The sequence below is a fragment of the Narcine bancroftii genome, chromosome 2, assembly GCF_036971445.1.
Source record: "Narcine bancroftii isolate sNarBan1 chromosome 2, sNarBan1.hap1, whole genome shotgun sequence".
NCBI lineage: Eukaryota > Metazoa > Chordata > Chondrichthyes > Torpediniformes > Narcinidae > Narcine > Narcine bancroftii.
In genome coordinates, this window is record NC_091470.1 from 176526253 (window position 1) to 176554046 (window position 27794).

The window sequence follows — 27794 nt, forward strand, 5'->3', positions numbered from 1 at the left end:
TCTTCCTCTCCCTCTCACTCTCTCCCTCTACCCCTCACCCTTCCGTTACTCCTTCTCTCTCCTTCCCCTTCCCATCTGAATCTCCCTATAAACCTCTGCATTCCTCACCAACTATCCCTCCCTCTACCTCTCCTTCCACATTCCCTCACCTCTTCCCCTCACCCTCTCCATTCCTACCCCCTTCCTCAACATCTCTCCCTCCCTCTCCCTCTCCTTTCCATCACATTCTTCTTCCATCACCCTCTCCCTATATCCCACCCCCTTCCTCGACAACTCTCCCTCCCTCTCCTTCATTCTTCCTCTCCTTCCCCTATCCCTCCTCTGCCTGACACCCTCTCCCCTATCCCTTCCCTTCTTTGACAACTCTCCCAGCCTCTCCCACTCCTCTTCCCCTCCCCCTCCCCCTCCATCCCTCAGCATTTTTCAAAAAAATTCCCGCTCTCTCTATCCACTCTCCCTCTCCTTATCCACTTCCCCTCACCCTCTCCCTCTAATCCTGCCCCTTCACCAACTCTCCCACACTCTCCCTCCCCTCACCCTTTCCCTATATCACTCCCTCTTCCTTGACAACTCTCCCTCCCTCTCCTTCACTCTTCCTCTCCTTCCTCTATCCATCTACCTCCTCTTCCTCACACACTCTCCTTCCTTCCATTTCCTTCTTTGACAACTCTCCCTCCCTCTCCTTCTCCTCTTCCCCTCCCCCTCTATCCCTCTCCCTTCTTCTACAGCTCTCCCTCCCTCTCTGTTCCTCTCCCTATCCTTCCCTCTCCCTCCCCTTCCCTCTCCCTCCCCTCTCTCTATCCCTCCCCCTCCCCCTTCCTTGACATATATAATTCCCTCTTCTCTCCTTCTCTTCCACTCACCATCTCACTATATCCCTCCACTTTCCTCGATAACTCTCCCTCCCTCTCCTTTACTCTTCCACTCCTTCCCATCTCCGCTCGATCTCTTCCCCTAGCCCTCTCCCTATATGCCTGCCCCTTCCTCGAGAACTCTCCCTCCCTCCATCTATCCCCTCTTCCTCTCCTTATCTTCTTCCCCTCACCCTCTCCATCTATCCCTCCCCCTTCATTGACAACTCTCCCTCCATCTCTCCCTCTCCTCACTCACTTCCTCCCCTCACCCTATCCCTATATCCCTCCCCCTTCTTCGACAACTCTCCCTCCCATTCCTTCTGTCTCCCTCTCCTTCACCTCACTCTCCTTCTCCTCAACCTCTATCCCTCACCCTTCCTTGACAACTCACCCTCCCACTCCTTCCCCACTCCCTCTCTCTTTCTCCTCTTCCACTCACCCACTCCCTAAATCCCGCCGCCTTACTCAACATCTCTCCCTCCCTCTCCCTTTCCTTCTCCTCTGCTCCTCACCCTCTCCCTCTTTCCCTCCCCATTTCACAACAACTCTCACTACGTCCTTTCTTCTCCCTCTCCTACTCCTCTCCCTCTCCCCATCACCCTCTCCCTCTATCCCTCCCCCTTCCTCGACAACTCTCCCTCCCACTCTTCCTTTCCCTTTCCTTGCCCTCTCCATCTCCTTTTCCTCTTCCCCTCACCCTCTCCCTATATCCCACCCCCTTGCTCAACAGCTCTCCCTCCCTCTCCTTCTCCTCCACTCCTCTCCCTCTCCCTCTTTCCCTCCCCATTCTCAACAAGTCTCCCTACCTCCTTTACTCTCCCTCACCTTCCCCTCTCCCTTTCACCATCACCCTCTCCCTCTATCCCTCCCCTTCCTCAACCACTCTCCCTCACTCTCCTTTCCTTTCCCTCTCCTTCCCCTCTCCCTCTCATTCTCTTTCCGACACCCTCTACCTATATCCCACCCCTTCTTCGACAACTCTCCCTCCCTCTCCCTCCTCCGTTTCTCACCCTCTCCCTCTTTCCCTTTTCTTCCTCAACAACTCCCCTCCCTCTCCTTTCCTCTCCCTCTCCACTCGTTCTCCTCTTCCCCGAAACCTCTCACTATATCCCTCCCCCTTCCTTGACTACTCTCCCTCCCTCTCCCTCCTCCGTTTCTCACCCTCTCCCTCTTTCCCTTTTCTTCCTCAACAACTCCCCTCCCTCTCCACTCGTTCTCCTCTTCCCCGAAACCTCTCACTATATCCCTCCCCCTTCCTTGACTACTCTCCCTCCCTCTCCCTCTCCTTCTGCACTTCCCCTCAACCTCTCCCTCTAACCCTTCCCCTTTCTCAACAACCCACCCTACCTTATTTCCTCTCCCTCCCATTTCCCTCTCCCCATCAGCCTCTCCCTCTATCCCTCCACCTTCCTCAACAACTCTCCCTCCCTCTCCTTTCCTCTTCCCCAACCCTTTCCCTATATCCCTCCCACTTCCTCGACAACCCCCCCTCCCATCTCCCTCTCTTTCCCTCTCCTTCCCCTCACTCTCTCCCTATATCCCTCCCCCTTCCTTGACAATGCTCCCTCCGTCTCCTTCATTCTTCCTCTCCTTCCCCTATCCAACTCCTCTTCCTCACACGCTCTCCCCTATCCCTTCCCTTCTTTGACAACTCCCCCACCCTCTCCCACTCCCCCTCTCCCTCCCCCTCCATCCCCCTCCATCCCTCAGCTTTCTTCGACTATTCTCCCTCTCCCTCCATTCCTCTGGCTCTCCTTCCCCTCTCTTCTGCCCCTCACCCTCTTCCTATGTCCCTCACCCTTCCTTTACATCTCCCTCCATAACCCTCTCCTTCCCCACTCCCTCTCCCTCCTCACACACTCCCTATATCACACTGCCTTCCTCAAAAACTCTCCCTTCCCCTCCCAATATCCCTCCCCTTCATCGACAACTCTCCCACCCTCTGCATTACTCTCCCTGTCCTTCCCCTCTCCCACTCCTCCTCCTCCACCACTCACACTCTGTCCCTCCTTTTCTCTCAAAAACTCTCCCTCTCCTTTATCTCGCTCTCCTTCCCCTCCGCCTTCCTCAACATCTCTCCCTCCCACTCCTCTTCCCCTCCCAATATCCCTCCTACTTCCGCGTCAACTCACCCTCCCACTCCTTCCGTTTCCGTCTCCTTCCCTCTCCCTTAACTCTCCCTATCTTTCCCTTCACCCTCTATCACTCCCCCTTTCTCAAAAACTCTCCCCCTCCTTCCCCTCACCTGTCCTTCTCCTTAACCTCTATTCCTCCCCCTTCATTGACAATCCTCCCTCCCACTCCTTCCCCACCCCTTTCTCCTCTTCCCTTCACCCTCACTATATCCCTCCTCTTTCCTCGACAATACTCCCTCCCTATCCTTTCCACTCTCTCTCCTCTTCCCCTCACCCTCTTCCTATATCCCTCCCCTTCCTCGACAACGTTTCCTCACCCTCCCTCTCTTCCCCTCACAATCTCCAGATAACCCTCCGCCTTCCTCGACAACTACCCTCATCTTCCCCTCTCCCACTTCCACTCACCCTCCCTTTATCACTCCCCCTTCCTGAACAACCTCCCTCTGCATTCCTCTACCTCTCCTTCCCCTCTCCTACTCCTCCTCTTCCCCTCACACTCTGTCTCTCTCATTTCCTCAACAAATCCCTCCCTCTCCTTTACTCACCCTCTCCCCTTCACCTTCTATTACTCCCCCTTCTTCGACAACACTCCTCTTCTTCTCCTTCCACTCTCCCTCACCTCTTCCCCTAACCCTCTCCCTATATTGCTACCCCTTCCTCGACAACTCTCCCTCCCTCTCCTTTATTCGTCCTCTCCTTCCCCTATCCTTCTCCTCTTCCTCACACCCTCTCCCCCTATCCCTTCCCTTCTTTGACAACTCTCTCAGCCTCTCCCATTCCTCTTCCCCTCACCCTCCCCCTCCATCCCTCAGCCTTCTTCGACAACTCTCCCTCTCTCTCCGATCCTCTGCCTCTTTCCCCACTCTTCTGCCCCTCACCCTCTTCCTATGTCCCTCCCTCTTCCTTTACAACTCCCTCCAAATATCCCTCCCCTTCATGGACAACTCTCCCTCCCTCTGCATTCCTCTCCCTCGCCTCTCCCACTCCTCCTATTCCACCCCTCAAACTCTGTTCCTCCTTTTTACTCAAAAACTCTTTCTCTCCTTTACTCTCGCTCTCCTTCCCCTCTGCCTTCCTCAACAACTCTCCCTCCGTCTCCTCTTCCCCGCCCAATATCCCTCCCACCTCTGCTTCAACTCTCCCTCCCACTCCTTCCGTCTGCCTCTCCTTCCGTCTTCCTTACCTCTCCCTATCTTTCCTTTCACCCTCCATCACTCCCCCTTTCTCAACAACTCTCCCCCCTCCATCTCCTTACCTCTCCTTCTCCTTAATTCTATTCCTCCCCCTTCCTCGACAACCCTCCCTCCCATTCCTTCCCCACTCCCTCTTTCTCCTCTTCCCTTCACCCTCTCACTATATCCTTCCCCTTTCCTCAACAATACTCCCTCTCTCTCCTTTCCACTCCCTCTCCTCTTCCCCTCACCCTCTCATTATATCCTTCCTCTTTCCTCAACAATACTCCCTCCCTCTCCTTTCCACTCGCTCTTCTGTTCCCCACACCCTCTTCTTACCTCCGTCCCCCTTCTTCGACAACTTTCCCTCACTCTCTCCTTTTCCCCTCACAATCTCCCTATAACCATCCGACCTCCTCGACAACTATCCCTCCCTCTACCACTTCTTCCACACTCACTCTCCTCTTCCCCTCACCCTCACACTCTCCATCCCTCCCCCTCCTTAACAACTCTCCCTCACTCTCCCTCTCCTTTCCATTTCATTCTCCTCTTCCCCTCACCCTCCCCATATCACTACCCCTTCTTCAACAACCTCCCTCTTCTTTCCTCTACCTCTCCTTCCCCTCTCCCACTCCTCCTCTTCCCCTCACTCCTTCCCTCCCATTTCCTCGACAACTCTCCCTCCCTCTGCTTTACTCACCACCTCCCCTTCACCCTCTATTGCTCCCCCTTCCTCGAAAACTCTCCCTCCCTCTCCTTCATTCTTCGTCTCCTTCCCCTATCCATCTCCTCTTCCTCACACCCTCTCCCCTATCCCTTCCCTTCTTTGACAACTCTCCCAGCCTCTCCCACTCCTCTTCCCCTCACCATCCCCCTGCATCCCTCAGCTTTCTTCGACAATTCTCCCTCTCTCTCCGTTCCTCTGGCTCTCCTTCCCTTCTCTTCTGCCCCTCACCCTCTTCCTATGTCCCTCACCCTTCCTTTACATCTCCCTCCTCACACACTCCCTATATCCCTCTGCCTTCCTCAAAAACTCTCCATCCCCCTCCCAATATCCCTCCCCTTCATCGACAACACTCCCTCCCTCTGCATTCCTCTCCCTCTCCCCCTCTCCCACTCCTTCCCCTCTCCCACTCCTCCTCCTCCACCCCTCACACTCTGTCCCTCCCTTTTTCTCAAAAACCCTCTCCTTTATCTCGCTCTCCTTCCCCTCTGCCTTCCTCAACAACTGTCCCTCCCTCACCTCTTCCCCTCCCAATATCCCTCCCACTTCCACGTCAACGCTCCGTCTCACTCCTTCCGTCTCCCTCTCCTTCCCTCTCCCCTACCTCTCCCTATCTTTCCCTTCACCCTCTATCACTTCCCCTTTCTCAAAAACTCTCCCCCTCCTTCCCCCCACCTCTCCTTCTCCTTAACCTCTATTCCTCCCCCTTCATCGACAATCCTCCCTCCCACTCCTTCCCCACTCCCTCTCTTTCTTCTTTTCCCCACACCCTCTCACTATATCCCTCCTCTTTCCTCGACAATACTCCCTCCCTATTCTTTCCACTCCCTCTCCTCTTCCCCTCACCCTCTCACTATATCCCTCCCCTTTCCTCGACAATACTCCCTCCTTTCCATTCCCTCTCCTCTTCCCACCATCCTCTTCCTATATCCCTCCCCCTTCCTCGACAACTTTCCATCCCCCTCCCTCTCTTCCCCTCACAATCTCCAGATAACCCTTCGCCTTCTTCGACAACTACTCTCATCCTCCTTCCCCTCTCCCTCTTCCACTCACCCTCCCTTTATCACTCCCACTTCCTGAAAAACTTCCCTCTGATTCCCTCTACCTCTTCTTCCCCTCTCCCATTCTTCCTCTTCCCCTCACACTCTGTCCCTCCCATTTCCACGACAACTCCTTCCCTCTCCTTTACTCATCCTCTCCCCTTCACCTTCTATTACTCCTCCTTCCTCAACAACCTCCCTCTGCTTTCCTCCATCTCCTTCGCCTGCCCACTCCTCCTCTTCCCCTCACCCTCTCCATCCCTCCCCTTCCTTAACAACTCTCCCTCACTCTCCCTCTCCTTTCCATGTCATTCTCCTCTTCCCCTCACCCTCCCTTTATCACTACCCCTTCTTCAACAACCTCCCTCTTCTTTCCTCTACCTCTCCTTCCCCTCTCCCACTCCTCATCTTCCCCTCACACTCCTTCCCTCCCCCTTCCTCGACAACTCTCCCTCCCTCTCCCTCCTCCACTCCTCATCTTCCCCTCACACTCCTTCCCTCCCCCTTCCTTGACAACTCTCCCTCCCTCTCCCTCCTCCACTCCTCATCTTCTCCCTCTTTCCCTCCCCCTTCAACAACTCTCAATACCTCTCCTTTCCTCTCTCTCTCCTTCCCCACTCCGCTTGTTCTCCTCTTCCCCAACCCTCTCCCAATATCCCTCCACTTCCTCATCAACTCTCCCTCCCTCTTGCTCTCTTTCTCCACTTCACCTCACTATCTCCCTCTATCCCTCCCACTTCCTCAACAACTCTCCTTCACTACCCTTTCCCCTCCCTTTCCTTCTCCCTCTCTATTCCACATCACTCTTTCCCTCTCCTTCCACTCACAATCTTCCTGTAACCCTCTGCCTTCCTCGACAACTATCCCTCCCTCTCCCTCTCCTTCCCCATTCACTCTCCTCTTCTACTCACCCTCTCCCTCCGTCTCCTTCCACAACAACTCTCCCTCCCTCTCCTTGCCCTCTCAATCTCCTCTTCCCATCACCCTCTCCGTATATCCCACCTTCTTCCTCGACAACTCTTCCTCCCTCTCCCTCCTCTGCTCCTCCCCTCTCCCTCATTCCCTACCCCTTCCTCAACCACTCTCTCTCCCCCTACTTTCCTCTCTCTCCTTCCCCTCTCCACTCATTAACCTCTTCCTCTAACCCTCTCCCTACATCCCTCCCACTTCCTCGAAAACTCTCCCTCCCAATCCTTCTGTCTCCCTCTACTTCCCTTTCCCTCCCTTCTTATCCTTCCCCTCACCCACTATCCCTCCACCTTTCTCAACAACACTCCCTCCCTCTCCTTACCCTCTTCCTCTCTTTCCCCTCACCCTCTCTTTCTCCTGACCCTCTATCCCTCCCTGTTCCTTGACAACTCTCCCACCCTCTCCTTCTCCACTCACTCTCCACTTCCCCTCACCATCTCCCTCAATCCCTCCCCATTCCTCAACAACTCTCCCACACTCCCCTTTCCTCTCACATACCTTCTATTCATCCTCCCCTCTCCCTCTCTCCCTCTATCCCACACCATTCCATGATATCACTCCTTCCCTTTCCTTCCCCTTCCCCTCACAATCTTCCTATAACCCTCCGTCTTCCTCGTCAACTATCCCTCCCTATCCCTCACCTTCCCCATTCACTCTCCTCTTCCACTCACCCTCTCCCTCCCCCTCTCCCTTCCACAACACTCCCTCCCTCTCCCTCTCTTTTCCCTCTTCCTCTCTTTATCCCATCACTCCATATGACCCACACCCTTCCTCGACAACTCTCCCTCCCTCTCCCTCCTCTGCTCCTCCCCTCTCTCTTTCCCCCCCACTTCCTCAACCACTCGCCCTCCCTTTCCTTCCCTCTCTCTCTCCAACCCCTCTCCGCTCATTCTCCTCTAACCCCTAACCCTCTCCCGATATCCCTCCCACGTCCTCGACAACTCTCCCTCCCTCTGCTTCCCCTCTCCTTCGCCTCTACCCCTTACCCCCACACTATATCCGTCCCCTTCCACGACAACTCTCCCTGCCTCTCCTTTCCTCTCTCACTCCATCACTTCTTCCTTGACCTCTTCTTCTCCTCACCCTCTCCCTCTATGCATCCCCTTCCTCAACAACGCTCCTCTCCTTTCCCTCTCCCTCTCATTTTCCTCTTCCCCTCACCCTCTCCCTATATCCCGCCCCTTCCAAAACATCTCTCTATCCCTCTCCCTCTCCTTCTCCTCTCCTCCTCACCCTCTCCCTCTTTCCCTCCCCATTCCTCAATAACTCTCCCTACCTCATTTCCTCTCCCTCTCCTACCCCTCTCCCTCTCCCAATCACCCCCTCCCACTTCCTCAACAAGTCTCCCTACCTCCTTTCCTCTCCCTCTCCTTCCCCTCTCCTTATCCTTCCCCTCACCCTCTATTCCCTCCCCTTTCTTGACAGCTCTCCCTCCACCACACCCTATCCCTCCTCACACACTCCCTATAGCCCTCTTCCTTCCTCAACAACTCTCCCTCCCCCTCCCAATATCCCTCCCCTTCATCGACAACTCTCCCTCCATCTGCATTCCTCTCCTTCCCCTCTCCCACTCCTCCTCCACCACCCCTCACAGTCCCTCCCTTTTTCTCAAAAACTCTCCCTCTTTTATCTCACTCTCCTTCCCCTCTGCCTTCCTCTTCAACTCTCCCTCCCTCTCCCTCACCTTCCCCAATCAGTCTCCTCTTCCACTCATGCTCTCTCTCCCTCCCCATTTGATAACTCCTCTCCCTCCCTCTCCCTCTCCTTTCCCTCTCACTCTCCCCATCACTCCGTATATCTCACCCCCTTCCTCGACAACTCTCCCTCCCTCTCCCTCCTCTGCTTCTCTCCCTCACTCTTTCCCAACCCTTCCTCAACCACTCACCCTCCCTCTCCTTTCCTCTCTCACTCCTTACCCTCTCTGCTCATTCTTCTCTTCCCCTAACCCTCTCCCTATATCCCTCCCACTCTTCCTCTCTCTCCACCTCTTTTCCCTCTACTTCTTCTTTTCTCCTCACCCTCTCCCTCTATCCCTCCCCTTTCTCCACAACTCTCCCTTCCGCTCCTTTCCTTTCCCTCTCCTTCCCCTCTCCCTCTCCTTCTTCTCTTCCCCTACTCTCTTCCTATATCCTGGCCCCTTCCTCGACATCTCTCCCTCCCTCTCCCTCTCCTCTGCTCCTCACCCTCTCCCTCTTTCCCTCCCCATTCCTCCACAACTCTCCCTACCACCTCTGCTCTCCCTCTGCCAATCACCCTCTTCCTCTATCCGTCCCGTTACTCAACACCTCGCCCTCCCTCTCCTTTCCTTTCCACTTCCTTCCCATCTCCCTCTTATACTCCTCTTCTCCTCACCCTCTCCCTCTATACCTCACCCTTCCACGACAACTCTCCCTCCCTCTCATTTCCTTTCCCTCTCCTTCCCCTCTACCTCTCATTCACCTCTTCCCATCACCCTATCCCTATATCCCTCTCCCTTCCTCGACAACTCTCCCTCCCTCTCCCTCTCTATCCCCTCACCCTCTCCTTCTCCACTTCCCCTCAACATCTCCCTCTATCCCACCTCCTTCCTCAACAACTCTCCCTCACTCCCTTTTCCTCTCCCTTTCCTTCTCCTCTTCCTCCCCTTTCCCTCTCTCCCACTATCCCCGAACATTCCATTACATCACTCCTTCTGTCTCCTTCCCCTTCCCCTCACAATCTTCTTATAACCCTCCGCCTTCAGCGACAACTATCCCCCCCCTCCCTCTCCCTCCCCTCTCACTCTCCTCTTCCACTCACCCTCTCCCTTCCTCCCCCTTCCTTAACAACTCTCCATCCCTCTCCCTCCTCTGCTCGTCCCTCTCTCCCTCTTTAACTCCAGTTCCTCAAAAACTCTCCCTCCCTCTCCTTTCCACTCTCTCTCCTTCCCCTCTCCGCTCATTCTCCTCTTCCCCTAACTCTCTCCCTATATCCCTCCCACTTTCTCAACAACTCTCCCTCCCACTCCTTCCATCTCCCTCTCCTTCCCTCTCCATCTCATCTTCCCCTCATCCGCTCATACCCCTCCCGCTTCCTCGACAACTCTCCCACCCTCTCCCTCTCCTCTTCCCCTCTCCCAATATCCCTCCCAATTCCTCAAAAACTCCCTCTCCTTCCGTCTCCCTCTCCAACCATCCCTCCCACTTCCTCGACAACTCCCTCTCTTTCCATCTCCCTCTCCTTCCCTCTCCCTCCCCTCTCCCTATCCTTCCCCTCACCTTCTATCCCTCCCCCTCCTGGACAACCTTCTCTCCTTCCCCTATCCTTCTCCTTCCCCTCACCCTGTCCTTCTCCTCACCATCTATCCCTCCCCTTCCTTGAATACTCTCCCTCCCACTCCTTCCCCACTCCCTCTCTTTCTCTTCTTCCCCTCACCTTCTCCCTATTTCCTTCCCCCTTCCTCGACAACTCTCCCCCTCCCCTTTCCTCTCCCTCTCCTTCTCCTCTTCCCCTCTCCATATATTCCTCCCTCTCCATATATTCCTCCCCTTCCTCGACAACTGTCCCTCCTTCTCCCTCTCCTTCCCCTCACCCTCTATTCCTCCCCTTCCTTGACAACGCTCCCTCCATCTCCTTACCCTTTCCCACTATCCCTCCCCCTTCCTCGACAACTCTCCCTTCCTATTCTTCGCTCTCTCTCTCCTCTTCACCTCCCCCTTCCCTGAATGAGGTGCTGGATTTTGGTGGGGTCAAATGCAAGAGGAAATTAGACAATACACCTTTCCTAGCATTGATGGAGAGAAGGATTTGGAGCTGATCGTTCATTGCTCCCTGAAAGACACAACGTGGTGGAGAGGATGGTAAAGAAGCATCCAGCCTGCTGGACGTTGTGATTTGGGGCACTGATTGTAAAAGTTGGTGAGTCAAGTCAATTTTGGGTCGGCTGCATTTGGAACATTATGTAGTGTTCCTGTCCCTGAATTCACGGAAGGATGGCGAAGCATTGTTGAGGATTCAGAAGACGTTACCAGGAAGTTGCTGAGATTGAAGAGGTTTGGATTGAATTGTTTTTGCTGAGGGAAGAATATAAGAATGCAAGCAATATCTTTGGATGACTGTCGACATGCATGCTCGAGTGGTGGCTTCAGATAATGGTTTTATGGATGAAAAGATGGGAAATACTGTATTCCTTGAGGATTCATTGTTGGACTCATTGATTTTTTAAATCTAGATTTGGAAGTAGACGCAACAATATCGAAATTTGCATCAAAGAATGCGGGTTTTTCCAAAATGGACGAGAGCCTGTTCGTGCTGCTTGAGGGATCAGTAAGTCCTGAGTCACAAAGGGGAAAAGAGTAAATTATGATCAAAAGAAAAGATGTTTCTACTCTGAGGTTCAAAATTTGAATTCACTGCCTGTGAACCAACCTTCAGGAATAAATTTGATAAATATATAATGAGGGAAATATTGACATGGACAGAATGTAGAATTAATGGCTATCCATGTACAGAGCTGGTATGTCCACCCTACTGGTGCCTCTCTTAATCTTGTGGACCTCTACCACGTGTCCTCTAATCCTTCTACACTCCAGCTCTGCGAACCTTGCCTCATAAGAATTGTTTCCCAATCCAGGCAGCATCCTGGTAAATCTCCTCCGTCCCCTCTCCATAGCTTCCACATCGTTCCTATAATGAGGTGACCAGAACTGAACATAATATTCAAAGTGAGTCATACCAAAGATTTGTAGAGTTGCAACATGGCCTCTCTACTCCTGAATTCAAACCCCCTATGAAGGAATCTCAGCATACCATAAGCCTTCTTAACTCTCCTATCAAACTGTGTGGCAACCTTGAGAGATGTGTAGATTTGGAACCCAAGGTTCCTCTGTTCATCCACACTCTTAAACAACCGACCATTGAGTCTGGACTCAGCCTTCTGGTTTGTTCTTCCAAAATGCATCAACTCTCACTTATCCGGATTGAAATCCATCTACCACTTTTCTGCCTAACTCTGCATCCCACCTTCATCATTTTGCAACCTTCAACAGCCTTCATCTCCATCCACAACTCCTCCAATCCAACCTCCGTGCCATCCGCAAACTTACTGACCTATCCATCCGCCTCTTCATCCAGGTCACTTATGAAAATCACAAAGAGCAGGGGTCCCAGAACAGATCCCTGCAGCACTCCACTAGTCACCAACCTCCAGGCAGAATACTTTCTTTCCACTACGACTCTCTGCTTTCTTCTGACATGACAGCTTTTATTTCATGCAGGTAATTTTTCACTCATCCCACGACTCATGATTTTCTGAAGGAGTCTCTTGTGGTCGACATTGTCAGATGCCTTGCTAAAATCCACGTAGACCACATCTATCACCCTACCCTCATTAATTTCTTTTGTAAACTCCTCCAAACACTTAGTTAGATTTGTGAGGCCCATGTTTGCCTTCACAAAGACATGCTGACTATCCTTGAGTAGTGTGTATTTCTCCAGATATTCATAGATCCCATCCTTAAGAATCTCTTCCATTAGTTTACTCACCAATAATGTCAGACTAACCCTAATTCTCAGGATTCTCCCTATTACATTTTTTAAACAAGGGGACTACATTTACCATTCTCCAATCCACCCGAGTTGCGCTGCCGTCAATCTCTCTCCTTGCCCACGTGAGTCGTGCTGCTGTCTCACCCCCCACACATCTGAGTCACACTGCTGCCTCTCCAACCCACCCACCATACTCAATGACCTCGACCTGGTCAGTGAGAGTGAGGCCGTCATAGATAGGAGCTATAGCCAGGTGGTCTCAACAGGGCTACAGGAGGAGGATCAGTGGGTTACAGTTAGGTGGGGGAAAAGGGAAGAGACAGATACAGGAGGGGGCCCCTGTGACTGAAGCACTCAATAATTGGTACTCCTCCTTGAGGAGCATTCAGGCTGGGGAAGGAATCAGTGCTGTGTCTCTGGCACAAGGTCAGCATCTGTTGCCCAAAAGGGTAGGGAAAGGAAGAGGAGGGTAATAGTTATAGGGAATTCGATGGTCAGGAGGACAGATCGGGGATTCTGTGGATACGATTAAGGAAACAGATTGGTAGTTTGCCTCACTGGTGCCAGGGTCTGGGATGTAACTTTTCATGTCATTTCAGAACAAGTTGGATAGCTGCATGGATGTGAAGGTATTGGAGAGCTACAGACAGGGAGCCAGTAAGTGGGTCGAGAGGAGCTCACTTAAATCGGTGTGGACTAGAGGGGCCGAGATGTCCTGTATCCGGACTGTAATTCTCCAAGCCAAGATTTATCTTGCAATCAACATTATCTGGTCATTCTTGCATTGCTTTTAGGGACCAGTTATGTGTGTAAAATAACAATGTTTCTCAACTACATGAACGACCCTGCTTCATCAATCCAGAAATAAAATATTTCCGAAATCGCAGTTGTGAGAAGTGACAGGTAAAAGTAAACCTTCGAGATCTTCCTCTTGAACATTTGACCGTTCCAACTTCCTCTTCTTTTCTGATGCCTCCTGACGCAAACGCTGGAATCTCTGTTCAATGGTAGCTAAAAGGAACACAAGGTTCTGTTACACATACATTTAAAAGTGTCTTCAAAGATTTACCACAAGGTTCCGGTGTTTTCAGCCCAACAAACACAGGAGAACTGTGGGTTTAGTAATATTTAAAGCAATGCAGAACAGAAGATGACAAGGGAAAAGTAGGGGCAAAAAGGTGAGCAAGGAATGAAACAAGTTTGGAGGGAATCAGCATGAAATAGCAGACGAGTGATATGAAGAACAGTGAAAAGGAAGGGACATTTGCAAAAGGAAATGGAGAGAGAAAGAGAGGGACAGTTGTGCAACTCTTTGTTGAAAACATGTTGACTTCAAGGCCTTTTCCTCATCGAGAGGAGCAGGTGAAGTGGGGGGACCTGGGGCCGGGGAGGAGCAGGAACAACAAAGAATACTCTGGTGAATAGAGAAGACACTGAGAGCAACCGTGCTCACCAGAACGGCATCCAGCCCTTCGGGTGCTCAGATGCATGGATCTTCAGTGCCGTCGCAGCACAGCACGAGAAATCCCCTCTCATTGGGGGTCTTTGAGCCATCACAGCCCTAAACACTTCCTTGGCTGCATGTTTGCCATATGTTCACACTTGGCAAATTCCCGCTGCTTAACCCTCTACCATTTCCACATACCCTCTATTTCTATTAATAACTGATCAACAAGACAAACGCACTCTTCAGAAAAAATAGAATTTCTGAGATTTAGGAAAGAAAACAAAAATGTAGAAAAATAAAGGAGCTGATAGAGCATCTGGAAAAAAGAAAAGCAACATTAACATTTCGGTGCAACTCGTGACTTCACTGTCCTGCTGGAATATTTTAACATTTGTTTCCCATTTCCAGTCTTCTTTCTATGATTGGAAGTTGTCTGGTTTCCAATCAATCAATCTCCTCTTCAATTGATGAGCCACGAACAAGTCTGGCATGACTGGAGCCTGGCTGCTTTATTAAATTAATGGCAGAGCATCATTTTCAACGAATTCACTGCAAGAATTCCCATTTGCTGCCATTTTAATTTCCAGTTCTCCAAATATGGTCTTAATTCAGTACCATTAATGAAACAATTTTATAAGGCCCAACACTTCTAAGATGCATCACTCGAGCAGAAATTTCATTCAATAAACACACATTTTGCAATACTATTGCGATTCTGGCATACGAGTCTGAATCACTTACCACAATTCAGTAGAGAAAGTTCTATGGAACTTACTTAAAAACTGCATTTTATTCAAACATTTATTTAAGTGTGCACAATTCTTTAGTAAATGGTCATTCCATTTATTTTAGAGTTTTCAGAGCTGTTTATGAAATGATAGCATATTTATGATGTGCTAGGTAAAGATGATTCAACATCTGAAATCCAATCAATTGCAAGAAATAGTTTAGAATGGTTCAAAGAGGTTGGTGGGTCCCCACTGGTAATTTGCAGATATTGAAAATGTCTAATTTACCAGCTGGAAGCATCACTTGTATTTGTTGGAATTACAGACCCACTTTTTGATCTAAGCAGCAAATGTTGAAAGGGTACCTGTGGTCTTTCGAAGCTGGAGTACATTTGGAACAACGTCATTGCTCAAGGACAGCAGGCACTTTGCTGCCTCCTGTAACTTTTCGACAGCATCTTCATGTTCAGAAATTTCTCCCTGAAGGACCTGTGATTTCAAAATGACACAATGACTCATTCACAATAAAATTAATATTTCTTTCTGTATATCTTAGATTCGCCGATGCCTTGGTTAATTTCGATATTGTCTTGGTGTCAAGGAGATAAACAGCCTGTGAAGACGATTCTATAAATGATCATAAATACCAACAACTCACTGGCCTGCTTTGGGGTGAGGAGGCGAACATTTTCAAGGATCCAATAACCACAGGATATTGGGATTTTCTCAAACAACCAGATCAAACTTTCTATTGACCATTACTTATTAATGCTTTGAGGTATTTAATATGCCTGATGTTTGAGCATTTTCTGATGCTGTTGAGCTCATCATCTTTAACTTGTCTACATCTCTTGACCAGCCCTGAAGTCCCCTTGCAAACAATCAAGGTCACAAGAAAATGTGTAGAAATGTTCTGATGCAGTAATTGAAGCTTAGATTTGCATCAGTATTGGTAAAATAATGCTGAAGAACTAATTTGGCTCTTCACTACTAATGGACATAGATTTGGCTGCAGAGGGTTATTCTGTATTATCATTTTTCTGCCCGTCTACTTTTACTCCGGATGACCCCTCTCCCCAATCCATCATCCTTCAAAGGTAAAAATGTGTTCTCCCTCAGCAATCCAACCCGTTTGCAACTCCTATCCCCACGAGCACTTAATGGCCCACAGCTTTTCTCCATGACCATCAATCCCAGGCCATTTACTGCAATAAATGGTCCGACTTTTCTCTGACTGCATGAGGAGAAATGCCCTCCACCTCAATAAAGCAAAATGGGAACTAGTGGTTTGTCTTTCTGATGCAAATTCCAATACCTCAAACATCAACTCCAGTGAACATGATGCCATTAGTTTCGTCAATGATGGAAAAGGATAGGTCTGGGACTCGGCTTGAGATTCTAAATTGGAGAAAGGCCAATTTTGAGGAAATGAGAAAGGATTGAGAAGGTGTTGACCTGGAAAAGTATGTGCGGTGTCAGTGGAAGACCTACAAAGGTGAAATTTGGAGAGTACAGACTTTGCATATTCCTGTCAAGATAAGCAGGCTCAGAAATCTGGTTTGGAAGAAGAGAGGTCAGCAGCACGTATAGACATCACAGAGCAAATGAGGTGCTTGAAGAGTATAGAAAATGCAAAAAAAAACCTCAAGAAAGAAACCAGTAAGGCTATCTGGATGATAATGCGGTAAATTGGATCAGCAAGTTTGCAGGTGACACTAGGATAGGAGATGTTGTGGACAGCAAAGAAGGTTTTCAAAGCTTGCAGAGGGATCTGGACCAGCTGGAAACATGGGCTGAAAAATGGAAGATAGAATTTAATGCAGATGAGTGTGAGGTGTGGCATTTTGGAAGGACATGCCAAGAAAGGACATACATGGTAACCAGTAGGGCACTGAGGAGAACGACAGAACAGAGGGATCTGGAAATACAGATACCTCATTCTCTGAAAGTGGTATCACATGTGGATAGGGTTGAAAAGAGAACTTTTGGCACATTGACTTTGATCAATCAAAGTATAAAGTAGAATTGACATTGGTGAGACCCAATTTGGATTATTGTGTGCAGTTTTGATCACCTAACTGCAGGAAGGATGGCATTTGTGCAGAGATTGACTTGGATGGGGCCTGGACTTCAGGAGCAGAGTTGTAGGAAAAGGTTAAACAGGTTATGATTTTATTCCCTGGAGTCTAGAATGAGGGAAGATTTAAGAGAGATATTTAAAGCGATGTGGGGGACAGAGTAAATATAGGTCGGCTTGTTCCACTGAGAGCAGGTGAAGTACAAACCAGAGGACATGGGATAAGGGTGAAGGGGATTAATGTAGGGGTAAGGTGAGGGAGAACGTCTTCACACAGAGTGAAGAGGTGGGAGAGTGGAACAAGCTGTCAGCTGAAGTGGTGACTGTGGGCTCAATTTTAAATTTGAAAAGAATTTGGACGTACATGGTTGGGAGAGGTATGGAGGGCTATGGACTGGGTGTCGGAGGGGCTCGGCAGAAAAAGGGTTCGGAACAGACTAGAAGGACCAAAGGGGCCTGTGTCTGTTCTGTAATATTGTAAGTTTCTATGGTTCGAATACTTTGGAATAAATCAATCTCTGCAACCTTGCAAACAAATCTTCCCTCAAAATGTGCTCCAAATCACCACTTTCCTCCCACCACCCTTCACCTGTTCCTGAAACCCCCATCTATGGAGTTATCGTCTCTGTCCTTGATGATCCCATTAATGATTTGCTGACTTTCTTTGCTCTGCTGTTATAATCTTGGAGGTCGTCCAAAATTCTGCCACCATATCCTTAGTCAACAGGCCCCCATTAAACATGGATACAGGCAACATAAGGTCTGAGGAAACCCATACTGAAAACAGACACACAATGAGAGCAGAACTGTTTGTCTTCTTTGTTACAGTTTCCAATCTCGCCCTCACCATCTGGAAGCAAATTGGCTGTTGGATCTTCATCAGGCCCCCATTAAAACCTGATCAAGTTGGAATGGATGGAGCCCAACTTCCTATTTCAGGTGCCAAACTTACAAACCTCCCATGTGGCCTTAACCACTGTTATTGGATGTGCACATTAACATTATTTCAAAGCATTCATCTTTCTACACGTAAATTAGAATAAGCAACATTATACAGTGATTTATGAAATAACAACTTTAATTTACCATGATATTTTCAAGTTCTTGCTGCAAGATTTCTGGATTAGAGATGGCCTCCACCTGAACCATTCTTCTCTCTGTTTCTTCACATTCGAGCCACAAACGCAGCTCAACTGCCTTCTCTTGCCATTGTTTAAATAATTTTGTGCCAAGACGGGATCCAAGTCCAATGCACTAGAGAGTGAAAGAAATGAATGAGTATGTGGATTTTTAAAATGTACGATTTTGTGATGCTATCAAATATCAAGTGTCCAATCGATCCAAAATGGGTCAAGCGATACATTACTTGTCCATTACTTATGCCAACTATCATTTTTTTGTTTCCTGCAACAAGTTTTTTGAGGGTCACAGACAAAAAGGCAATGTTCACTCCTCACCAAAGGTGGAATGCCTGTTACCCTGCCATACTGTTCCATGTTCTTGTTAAGTCAATAAATCAAAATTACTATTTTGAGTTTGCTTTAAAATAAACTGATGGTCAGGAATATATCAGAAGCATTGAAAACCTTCACAACTTTAGAGTGTCAGTGAAGATTTGACAGAATTTCTTTGGGCTGGGATTGTTCCAGCCGAACTCTCTGCATTTCTGTTATGCCATTCAAGCTTCACCCTTGGGTTTAGGACATACTGAGCCAGCGAGGTGACCTTGGTGGATTGGACACATTGCACCTTGTTCAGTGACAAATGCACGTGGGAGGGCAGTCTGGAAAATCTTCACCAGTTACGATCTGTTCGACATTTGATTTTATTAAAAGGAAATGAGATCACGACTTATTTTCTGCAATGGTCTCTGTCGAACTCGAGTGAGTGCAGCCACCAAGAGAGCTCCACAATACTGGAAAGATTTGATCATTGTTCCTGTTCTTCATGGGTATTATTAATCACAGCCGCAAACATTTTCCAGAGCCACTCTTATAAGACTAAAACTTACACAAGTTGCTCAGTCTATCAAAATGCTCTCAAGTTACTGATCTTCAGTAAAATTGGAGTTTAAATGCTATTAGCCTAAAAAAAATGGAGATATGTCATACTTCTGATCGAAGTGTGTTGAAGCGAGCATCGGCGCTTTCAACCGTCTCCTCCACACGTTGGCTTATGTCATCAGGATCAATTTGGATCTTGTAGCTTTCAATTGCATTCCTGATTTCAAAGTGAAAGGCAGCATCGAAGACACTTTTCCAAGATCGTCTGAGGTGTCTTAGATCCCCTTTGTGAAATTGAAGATCTTTGAAGAGGAATTGTTGCTTCTTCAGTTTGAATGTCAAAGACTTGGAGTCAAATTCCCCAGCTTTAATCTTTGTTAGTTCCTTCTCGAAATGAATCATAAATGTTTCAAATTCATCGTGATCTGTTCAAAGGAATATAATGGTCAAATATTTAAAAGTTTTCAAGCATTCAAAATGGTCAAAAAATACCAGATTATATAGACTTTGACACATTGACAGGATCCTGTAATAATTACAAGTTGGGGTTATTCCAAACCACATGTAGCTTTCTGTTGTCTTACTTAGAATTCTTTTCAACTCTCAGGAAATAGTATTTTATAGTAATCTGGAAAATAAATGAATACTTTCTCTCACCTTTTCGGAACTTCTGCAATTCTATATGCAGATCCTCAATCACATTTAATTGAGAATCTGCACTTGATAAAGCAGATTCGTACTCCTCCATCAAGACATTCAAGTTCTCCTGCAGTACAACTTCCTCGTCTTGCAAAGGGTCCTGGACATTTTGTTCCAGGAAAGTCTGAGCTGCCTCTGTGGCCAAAACCAACTCTTGCTCTTTCTGGGACAACTTTTGGCGATGTTCCTAGAAAAGAAACAATCCTAGGTTCATTTTTATTGCTCCAAGTTGTGTTGGGGGAGGTAAGGATTCTATTTATTGAATTTGCAATTGAAATAAAATATTCAGGTTTCCCAATTTATTAAAAATCAGTGCACCAAAACACCCTTAAATACACACAGGAAACGTATTTCAAGTCTAGAAACCTAAATGGTTTTATCCTTTCGGAGGTTTAATCAACTACCTTGATCTACAATTATTTGCTTGTGTCAAAGGATGAATGCTGCTGAGATGGAATAGAATATATTCCATATTTAATTTGACTGACAAGAAAATAAATCCTCTCCTACAGTATTTGTACACAGTCCCTTCCCCGTCAAACAGACTTGCTTTTATTTAAACTTAAGCACATTAAACTTTTGTCATCTGAATGATCTCATCCTTATCTTTCCATTCAGGGATTTAATATTCTTTCATGATGTAAAAGAGAACACGTGAAATCTAGAAGTGACTGTGATCTAGTCAGGAGAATGTGAACTATTTTGTATCTGTCACGGAGCGGTGTTGTCTTCTGCCCTTCCTACAGGTCCTGGAGGTGGCACTTTTCTGATTGTATTTTTTATAGCATCAACCCTTCCTTCTCTTTGCTGTGGGTGGGTCTGCATTGATAGGGATTTCATTTGTGTCCTTGTGGCTTCGAAGACTCTGGCTGTATCAGAGTCTTTGGCCAGTTTCAAGCTATCCTTCCCCATAAGAGACTTTTGCACTTCAGGATAGGCCTATTAGTGGATCAGCTAATTTTTCATCTATATCCTTCCATCTGCATTTTGCAGCATTAGTTTTTAGTGTAGTAAGGAAGTTAGTAACAGTCTCATCAGTCTCTTACACAAAACCTTGAAATTCATTGCATTCAAGTCTCGGATTAGAGCTGAGTTCACGTAGAGAAACAAACTCTGCAAACATCTGCTCTGGATCATTTTTCTCCACTCCGTAAGCTCTCAGCTATTATATAAGTCTCGGCCTCGCTCCCCTGTCCAGACATGTATATAACTAACCTTCTCCTCTGCTGTTGCATTTATAAAATAGCTTTTGAATGCTAAATTGCACTTCTGCTCAAACATTTTCTACGATTCAACAATGTCTTCAGCCTCCCCGTCCATCACTGGGTGAACTGCTGTTGCACCAGTCATTCATTTTCAGGTATACCTTTTCTCTTCTTCCCCTTCACATTTCAGTGACTTCCAATCAATCTACGAGTTACGACAGTGAGAAGGGTGTATTCCTAGGAAGTTACAAAAGTGTTCACATGATCCTGATGAGATAATACACCCTTCTCACTGTCGTAACTGTCGTGCACCGCTGTGGGGTGCATGTCTATGTGAGTATGAACATTTCCTTGCATGGTGGAAAGCATCAATAAGTAAAATCTCTTCTGCTCTTTGAATCTTGCATTTCCAAGTTATTTCAGAAGCCTCCCACACAGAGACATAACAGTGACTTTGTTGTATTTATCTTTACTATTTTGTTCAACATCAAGCCATTCAAGCCAACTGATTTGCTCTGCTGTTGAGTTCCTTGGGCCCTTTGGAAATTGTGCTCATCCAGTCAAGTGCGGAGCAATGGTTCGCCACCTACTGCTTGACAGGTAGCCTCTGATCTGCTTTGGTTATCACGGTACTCAAAGTGGCTGGTCCATGTTAGGACCACAGTGAGAAGGAGACCTGGAGTCATGTGACAAAACCCAATTGAAGTACCATTATGCAGGTTATTGGTGAACAATGCCACTTTATGACACATTGTGTGGGCCACACTTTCCATTGGGCAGCTGAGTAAATAAAGTATGGCTTTGTCCTGCTTTTGGTAGATGGACCATATACCTGAAGAATTTGCCACTTTGTCAGAAGGATGTCAGTGGATCGACTGTGACAAGAGGTGCAAGAAAATCTAGACTGAACTTCTTCAGTACTTCGAATGTGATGGAGTCTGGTCCTATTTCTCTACTGCACTTGGTGTTCCTGAGGAAATCAAATGGGGTGAAGGGGATTTCTGTGATGGTGTCGGAAGAACCTGATGGAACATGCTAGAAAGTGTCTTAACCCCAACTTTGTTATTCAGAAGCTGAGGCCTTCCTCCACTGAGAATGAGGAGACCCTTGGTCCCTCTTTTCCTGTTTACTGTTCATGACCCAGCCGGAAGGACTACAGAGCTCAAATCTCATCTGAGGTTCATTTTGTCACTGGAATGGTTTTTTTTCTGCTTTGCAGGCCCATTGTCCAGTATTGTAAAATTATCAGTCTGGCACCTCATGTGATGACTTGGCTTGGTTGTAATGGGAGAACTAATGATGGTAAGTAACACTTTCCTGCTGCAAATGTTAAAGGCCCATCGTACCTTATGGCCACTGTGATTCCAGCTGTCAATTTATTCTGAATCTAGCCCATTTGGCACAATGGTGCTACCACACACCAGAATTGAGGGAGCCATTGGAGTAACATGGGACGGATCTTTCTGCTCCTGCTGTCACCAACAGATGCTTCAACAACAGGATCTGGCCTGGTTGAGTGGATGAAAAGTGATGTTGCTACGTCAGAATTCATTCCGTTGGTGTATGCTTTCTCATCCCCTTTTGGTTCTGAATAGCTTGCATGGCCAATTCAATGGGTTATAAAGAGTTAATCACATGAGTGGGTGCCTGGAGTTATCAAAATAGGAGAGGTGGTTCATCTCTTTACAACATCAATGTGCACATTATATGTGAAAACAGCATTACTGAGGTGAAGAGTTTTGGTTAAGATGCTGCCATGCTGAGATTGTTAGTGCAGGGACTCTGTGACCATCGTCAATCACTGTCCCTTCTCTAGTGAGTTAATCATATTCCCATCATCTCTCATCACGTGCATGACTGGGCCAGAGCAAAGAACAGAAAGTAGGACTGAGTTTGAAAGAGGATTATGTAGACCTTTGCATATGATTTGGAGAAGACCGTTAAAATTCAATTCAACCTTATTTGGAAATTGTGTCAGTCACTATTTAAGGTAAATTAAGTCAGTCACCTTTCATCAAATCTGTACTGATCAGAGGTTCTGATGAAAAGTCCAATCCAAAATATTTCTACAATTTTTCGAACATGCACTTATCCAAAACACCTGGAACTGTTCATACCTTCAGGCCTTGCTGGTGGTCATTCAGTCTTTCGCCCATCTCAGCAAATGACCACATCGCATCGTCCTCTTCTTCCAGCTGGAAACCATCACCTAAAGCATAGAATTCGTCTTCGGTGATGTGAACTCCATAGTGACCCTCGACTGCCAACCATTTCAGAAGATCACCTACTTCCTTCTGATGTTTTTGTAGGTTCTCCTCTGTTGTTGCCTACAAATTGCAAAATCCTGTTAGTTTGAAGACATGTTGTACTTTTCCTGGCAGCAATTCCATATTCCCTCATCTATTTGCAAACCCTTGAGATAGAGGAGGATGCGAAACCACTTGAGTAGAAGATGCCTGTTTATAAACAGTGGCCATTCCACACCATTTCATAGGACTATGCAGATGGGCAACACATGGTCTTGCCCAGTCTTGGATCAATAGGAAAAGGATGGAAAATACTAAAGACCAGCCTCATGTACACTGACAGGCCCACCGACTCTCTTTAACCGAACACACACTGGTATCGACAGAATTCCGCTTCGTCATTTCTCTGCTCATGTCTCCCTAACACTGCCTTCATTTCTCGGGCCCCTTTGTCTAATCCCTCCCCTTTCACTTGACTCTCTCTCCGCTTAGCTCCTTCCTTACCATCGTAATAGGCTGTCTTCCCACTTGCCCAGAATTCTTCTAGTGCGAGACCACTCTCACCACCCCCTTCAGGTTTACTCCCTCATTGCAATCACTCTTACAACGACTCCACTCCTCAAGCCGCTTGTTCCCAACATCTGTGAGATTTGTTCCCAAAATCTGTGAGACATGACTGTCTCCCAGAAAATGTTGGAAAAATCTTCAGTCACATATATCCATATGACAATTGACAGCAAGGAAACAGGCAATAACGGCCCTTTGTGTCTATGCCGGTTCACTTCAACACCTCCACTAGTTGCCCCCCTCCTATTCTCTGCCCATAACCCTCCAACCCCCTCATATCCTTATACACATCAAACCTTTTATTAAATGACAGAAAGGACCCTGCTGCATCTCCTCTGGAAGATTATTCCATTCTGCCACCACTCTCTTAGTGAAGAAGCATCCTCTAACATTTCTCCTAAAGTTTCGCCCCCTTACCCTCAACTTATGCCCTCTTGTTCCAACCTCCCCTGCCCTTAGGGAAAGAGTCTACTTAAGTCTAGTCTATCTATTCCCTTCATAATTTTAAATAGCTCTATCAAATCCCCTCTCAACCGTCTACACTCCAATGACTAAAATCCCCGCCTCCTGAATCATTCTCTGCACTCGAGATGTTGTAAGCCAGGCAACATTTTTGTAAATCTTCTCTGCACCCTCTCCACCTTATCTATTTCCTTCCTATAATTTGGAGACCAGGACTGAACACAATACTCCAAACCTGGCCTCACCAATACCTTAAACAGTCACAGCATCACTTCCCAGCTCCTATGCTATGATTTATGAAGGCCAGCATACCATATGCTTTCTGAACTACCCTTTCTACATGGGAATCCACCTTCAAGGAACTCTGTACCATAACTCCAAGATCCCTCTGTTTCTCTGCATTGCTCAATGCTCTTTCCTTAACATCTAGGGTACAGAGAATGATTAAGGAGACTGGGACTTTATTCATTGGAATGTAGACGGTTGAGAGGGGATTTGGTAGATGTATTTACAATTATGAAGGGAATAGATATGTCCTATTTTGGTTATTTGTTTTCCAAAATGCAGCACCTCACACTTGTCTGCATTAAATTCTATCTGTCATCTTTCAGCCCAGTTTTCCAAACAAACCAAATCCTTCTGAAATCTAAGAAAACCATCCTCACTATCCACCACTCCCCTTATTTTCGTATTTTCTGCATATTTGCTTACCCAGTTAACCATCCCCTCATCCAAATCATTAATATAAATGATAAACAACAGGGGACCTAGCACTGATCCCTGAGGCACACCGATTGTCACAGACTTCCATGCTGACAGACAGTTGTCCACCATGACTCTCTGGTGCCTATCTTCCAGCCACCTCTGAACCCATCTCTTTATTAATCCCTAGTGACTGAACCTTCCTTAATAACCTTATCAAAAGCCTTACTAAAATCCAAATAGATCACATCAACCACCCTACCATCATCCACTTTCCTTGTTACCTCTTCAAGAAACTCAACAAAATTCGTCAAACATGACTTTCCCTTCACAAACCTCTGCCGGGTGTCCTTGATCCATCCATGTCTATCCAGATATTTGTACACACTATCGATAACTTTCATTACCACCGAAGTCAAACTTACTGGCTGATAGTTACTTGGCCTGCACCTTGTGCCATTTTTTTAATCAATTGAACTACATTTGCAACCCTCCAATCCTGCAGCACCACACCCTTCTCCAGTGATCATTTAAAATCACTGTCAGATTTTACTCCCTGACCTCCCTGAACATCCTGGGAAAAATCCCACCAGGACCAGGAGCTCCAAAACCCTCTATCCTTTCCATAACTAAGCCATTTGCCTCACTTATCTCACATAGTCCAATGTCCCTTTCCCTCCTGAATACAGATGAGAAAAAAATCATTTAATATCTCCCCCATCTCATACGGTTCCTCACATCGTCCACCGTTCCCATTTTCCAGTGGACCTACTCTATCCTTAACCCTCCTTTTACTATTCATGTACCTTTAAAAACCCTCACCATTCACTTTCACCTTATTAGCTCTGGACACCTCATACCTTATTTTTCCCTTTCTAATTTCCCACTTAAGGTTCTTTCTGCAATCTAAGTAAGGATCATACATCTCATCAATTTTTTGTTTCTTATATTGAGCATAGGCCTCCCTCTTATCCCCAACCAACTTCCTAATTCATGCAAGATGGAAAGAAAATTGTTGCATCCTGCAGCCAATTCGAAATTCAGAAACTGTGACTTGTAGAGACAAAAAAGCTTTCACTGCTGTTCTGGACAGGGTTATTTAAACAAAAGTAGTTTTTAATGATATTTGAACAAGAAAACAGAATTAAACTTTAACTTATTAGTTAACCTACTTACATAACCTACCTAACCCATTTAATCCCCCCTCTAATACAAAGAGAAGGTGTATATAACATGTATTTAAGATTAGAAAAATTGTTTGGATCAAAATCCAATCTCTCATGTTGCATGCAACTCTTGTACTGTGCCCAGCATTAACAAAGTTCACCAGTTTTTGGTGCGGAGAAGACAAATGTTCCAAAAACCACCCAGGAGGGTTCTTGCAGGTTTTCAGAGAGATTCCTTTCCCAGGACATCTGCAACTGATTCCTTCTCAATCAGTCTTGCTGATGAAACCTGCCCCCTTCAGGGTTCTTCAGATGATCCTCTTTCTTTCAGGTCACCTTTCATTCTGTTTTTGCAATAAAACTGCACCTGCTGCTCCCTCACTGGCATCCACTGCTACAGAAAATGGTCTGTCAAAATCAGGAGATTTTAACAGAGGGCAATGGCATAGCATCTCCTTTGAATTTTCTAAAGCTGTCTGACAATCTTTAGTCCACACCAATTTCTCCCCTTTCTTCAAAAGATTGGTTAAAGGAAGAGCAACCTGAGCCAAATTTCCATTAACATCCTGCCATTCCTCAAAACCTTCTCACTGCTTTCTTGCCATTGGGAGTAGGAAACTCCAAAATTGCATTCACCTTAGCTTGAATAGGTGTAACTTTGCCACGACCAACTACATAAACCAAATATGTTACCGTGGCATTTGCAAATGGACTCTTTGCTAAATTAACAGTTAAGTTTGTTTTAGATAATCTTGCAAACAATTTGTCCAATTCTCTTAGATGTTCTTCCCATGTGTCACTTTTTGTGACCAAGTCATCAATATAAGCATCTGTGTGAGTCAACCCTTGGATTACAGGATTAATAATCCTCTGGAATGTGGCAGGGGGCCTTTTTCATGCCAAAAGGTAACACATTTTACTCGTATAAACCATTGGAGTTACAAAAGCTGAAATATTCTTTCCTCTCTCAGTTAAAGGCACACACCAATAAATAACCCTTCAACAAATGCAACTTAGTAAGAAATTTAGCTTTGCCAATTTTATCAATACAGTCATTTATTCTCGGAATAGGATTAGTATCTGTTTTAGTTACTGAATTGACCTTCCTACAATCTGAACAGAACCTAACAGTTCCATCTGTATTTCATACCAGAATACAAGGACAATTCCAAACTGAGTTCGAAGGTCTAATAATGTCATTCATCATCCTATATTCCACCTCCTGATCTATGATTTTATTCTGAATGTTTATTCAATATGGGGGCTGTTTTATGGGATTTGCTTCTCCTACATCTACATCATGGTAAATCACTGATGTCTTTTTTTGGAACATCAGGGAACAAATTTGTGTTATTCAAAAGTAATTCTTTCAACTGCAACTGCTCTTATAACTTTTCCTCCAAATTTTCCAAAATTGCTGAGTTTGACAGGTGCACAGGAACCATGGTTTCTTTAAGGTTACCATCAAAAGATTCTGTTTCCATAATCTTATAATCTTCCACTTCCTCCACTCTGTAAACAGCCAAGACCTCTGAGACAGATTGTTCTCCACTACCCTTATTCTCGTAAGAAGGTTTCAACATATTTATGTGACAAACCTAAATTTTATTTCTTCTGCCTGGAGTGTTAACAACAGAGTTAACATCATTCAGGTTTGATTTAATTGTGTATGGTGCAGAAAATCTAGTTTTCATAGGATTGTCATGTGTTGGAAATAAAATCAAAACTTTATCTCCTGTCTTAAAATTTCTCACCTGAGTTTTCCTGTCAAATAAATGCTTCCTTTTACCTTGAGCAATTTCTACGTTCTCTTGAGCCAAAGTCCACACTTTTTGTATGCTATCCTTAAATTTAGAAACATAATCTAGAAAATTCAACTGGACATCCTCATTAATATTTCTCAGTGGTATGGCCTCTGGAAATCTCAACACTACACGCATAATTGTTAATGTACTGATTACCAGACTTAGTTTTCAGCAGGGGACCTACACAATCTACAATAACCCTAGTGAAAGGTCCCCCAACTACAGGAACAGATTGTAATGGAGCCACTGGAGGACCCTGGTTAGGTTTCCCCACTACCTGACAAACAT

At 46.5% G+C, this 27794-nt stretch overlaps 1 protein-coding gene across 1 annotated transcript in view; it reads right to left on the minus strand.

The window, feature by feature from the left end:
* The window catches only part of LOC138754640 (microtubule-actin cross-linking factor 1-like), a 43830-nt gene that overhangs the window by 8178 nt on the left and 7858 nt on the right, over positions 1-27794 (minus strand). The window contains exons 2-7 of the mRNA XM_069919188.1: positions 22676-22885; positions 19312-19540; positions 18763-19079; positions 17738-17905; positions 14940-15063; positions 13315-13410 (exon numbers count right to left, since the gene is read on the minus strand). Coding sequence (XP_069775289.1) covers positions 13315-13410; positions 14940-15063; positions 17738-17905; positions 18763-19079; positions 19312-19540; positions 22676-22885 — 1144 coding nt within the window. The remainder of the gene's footprint in view (positions 1-13314; positions 13411-14939; positions 15064-17737; positions 17906-18762; positions 19080-19311; positions 19541-22675; positions 22886-27794) is intronic.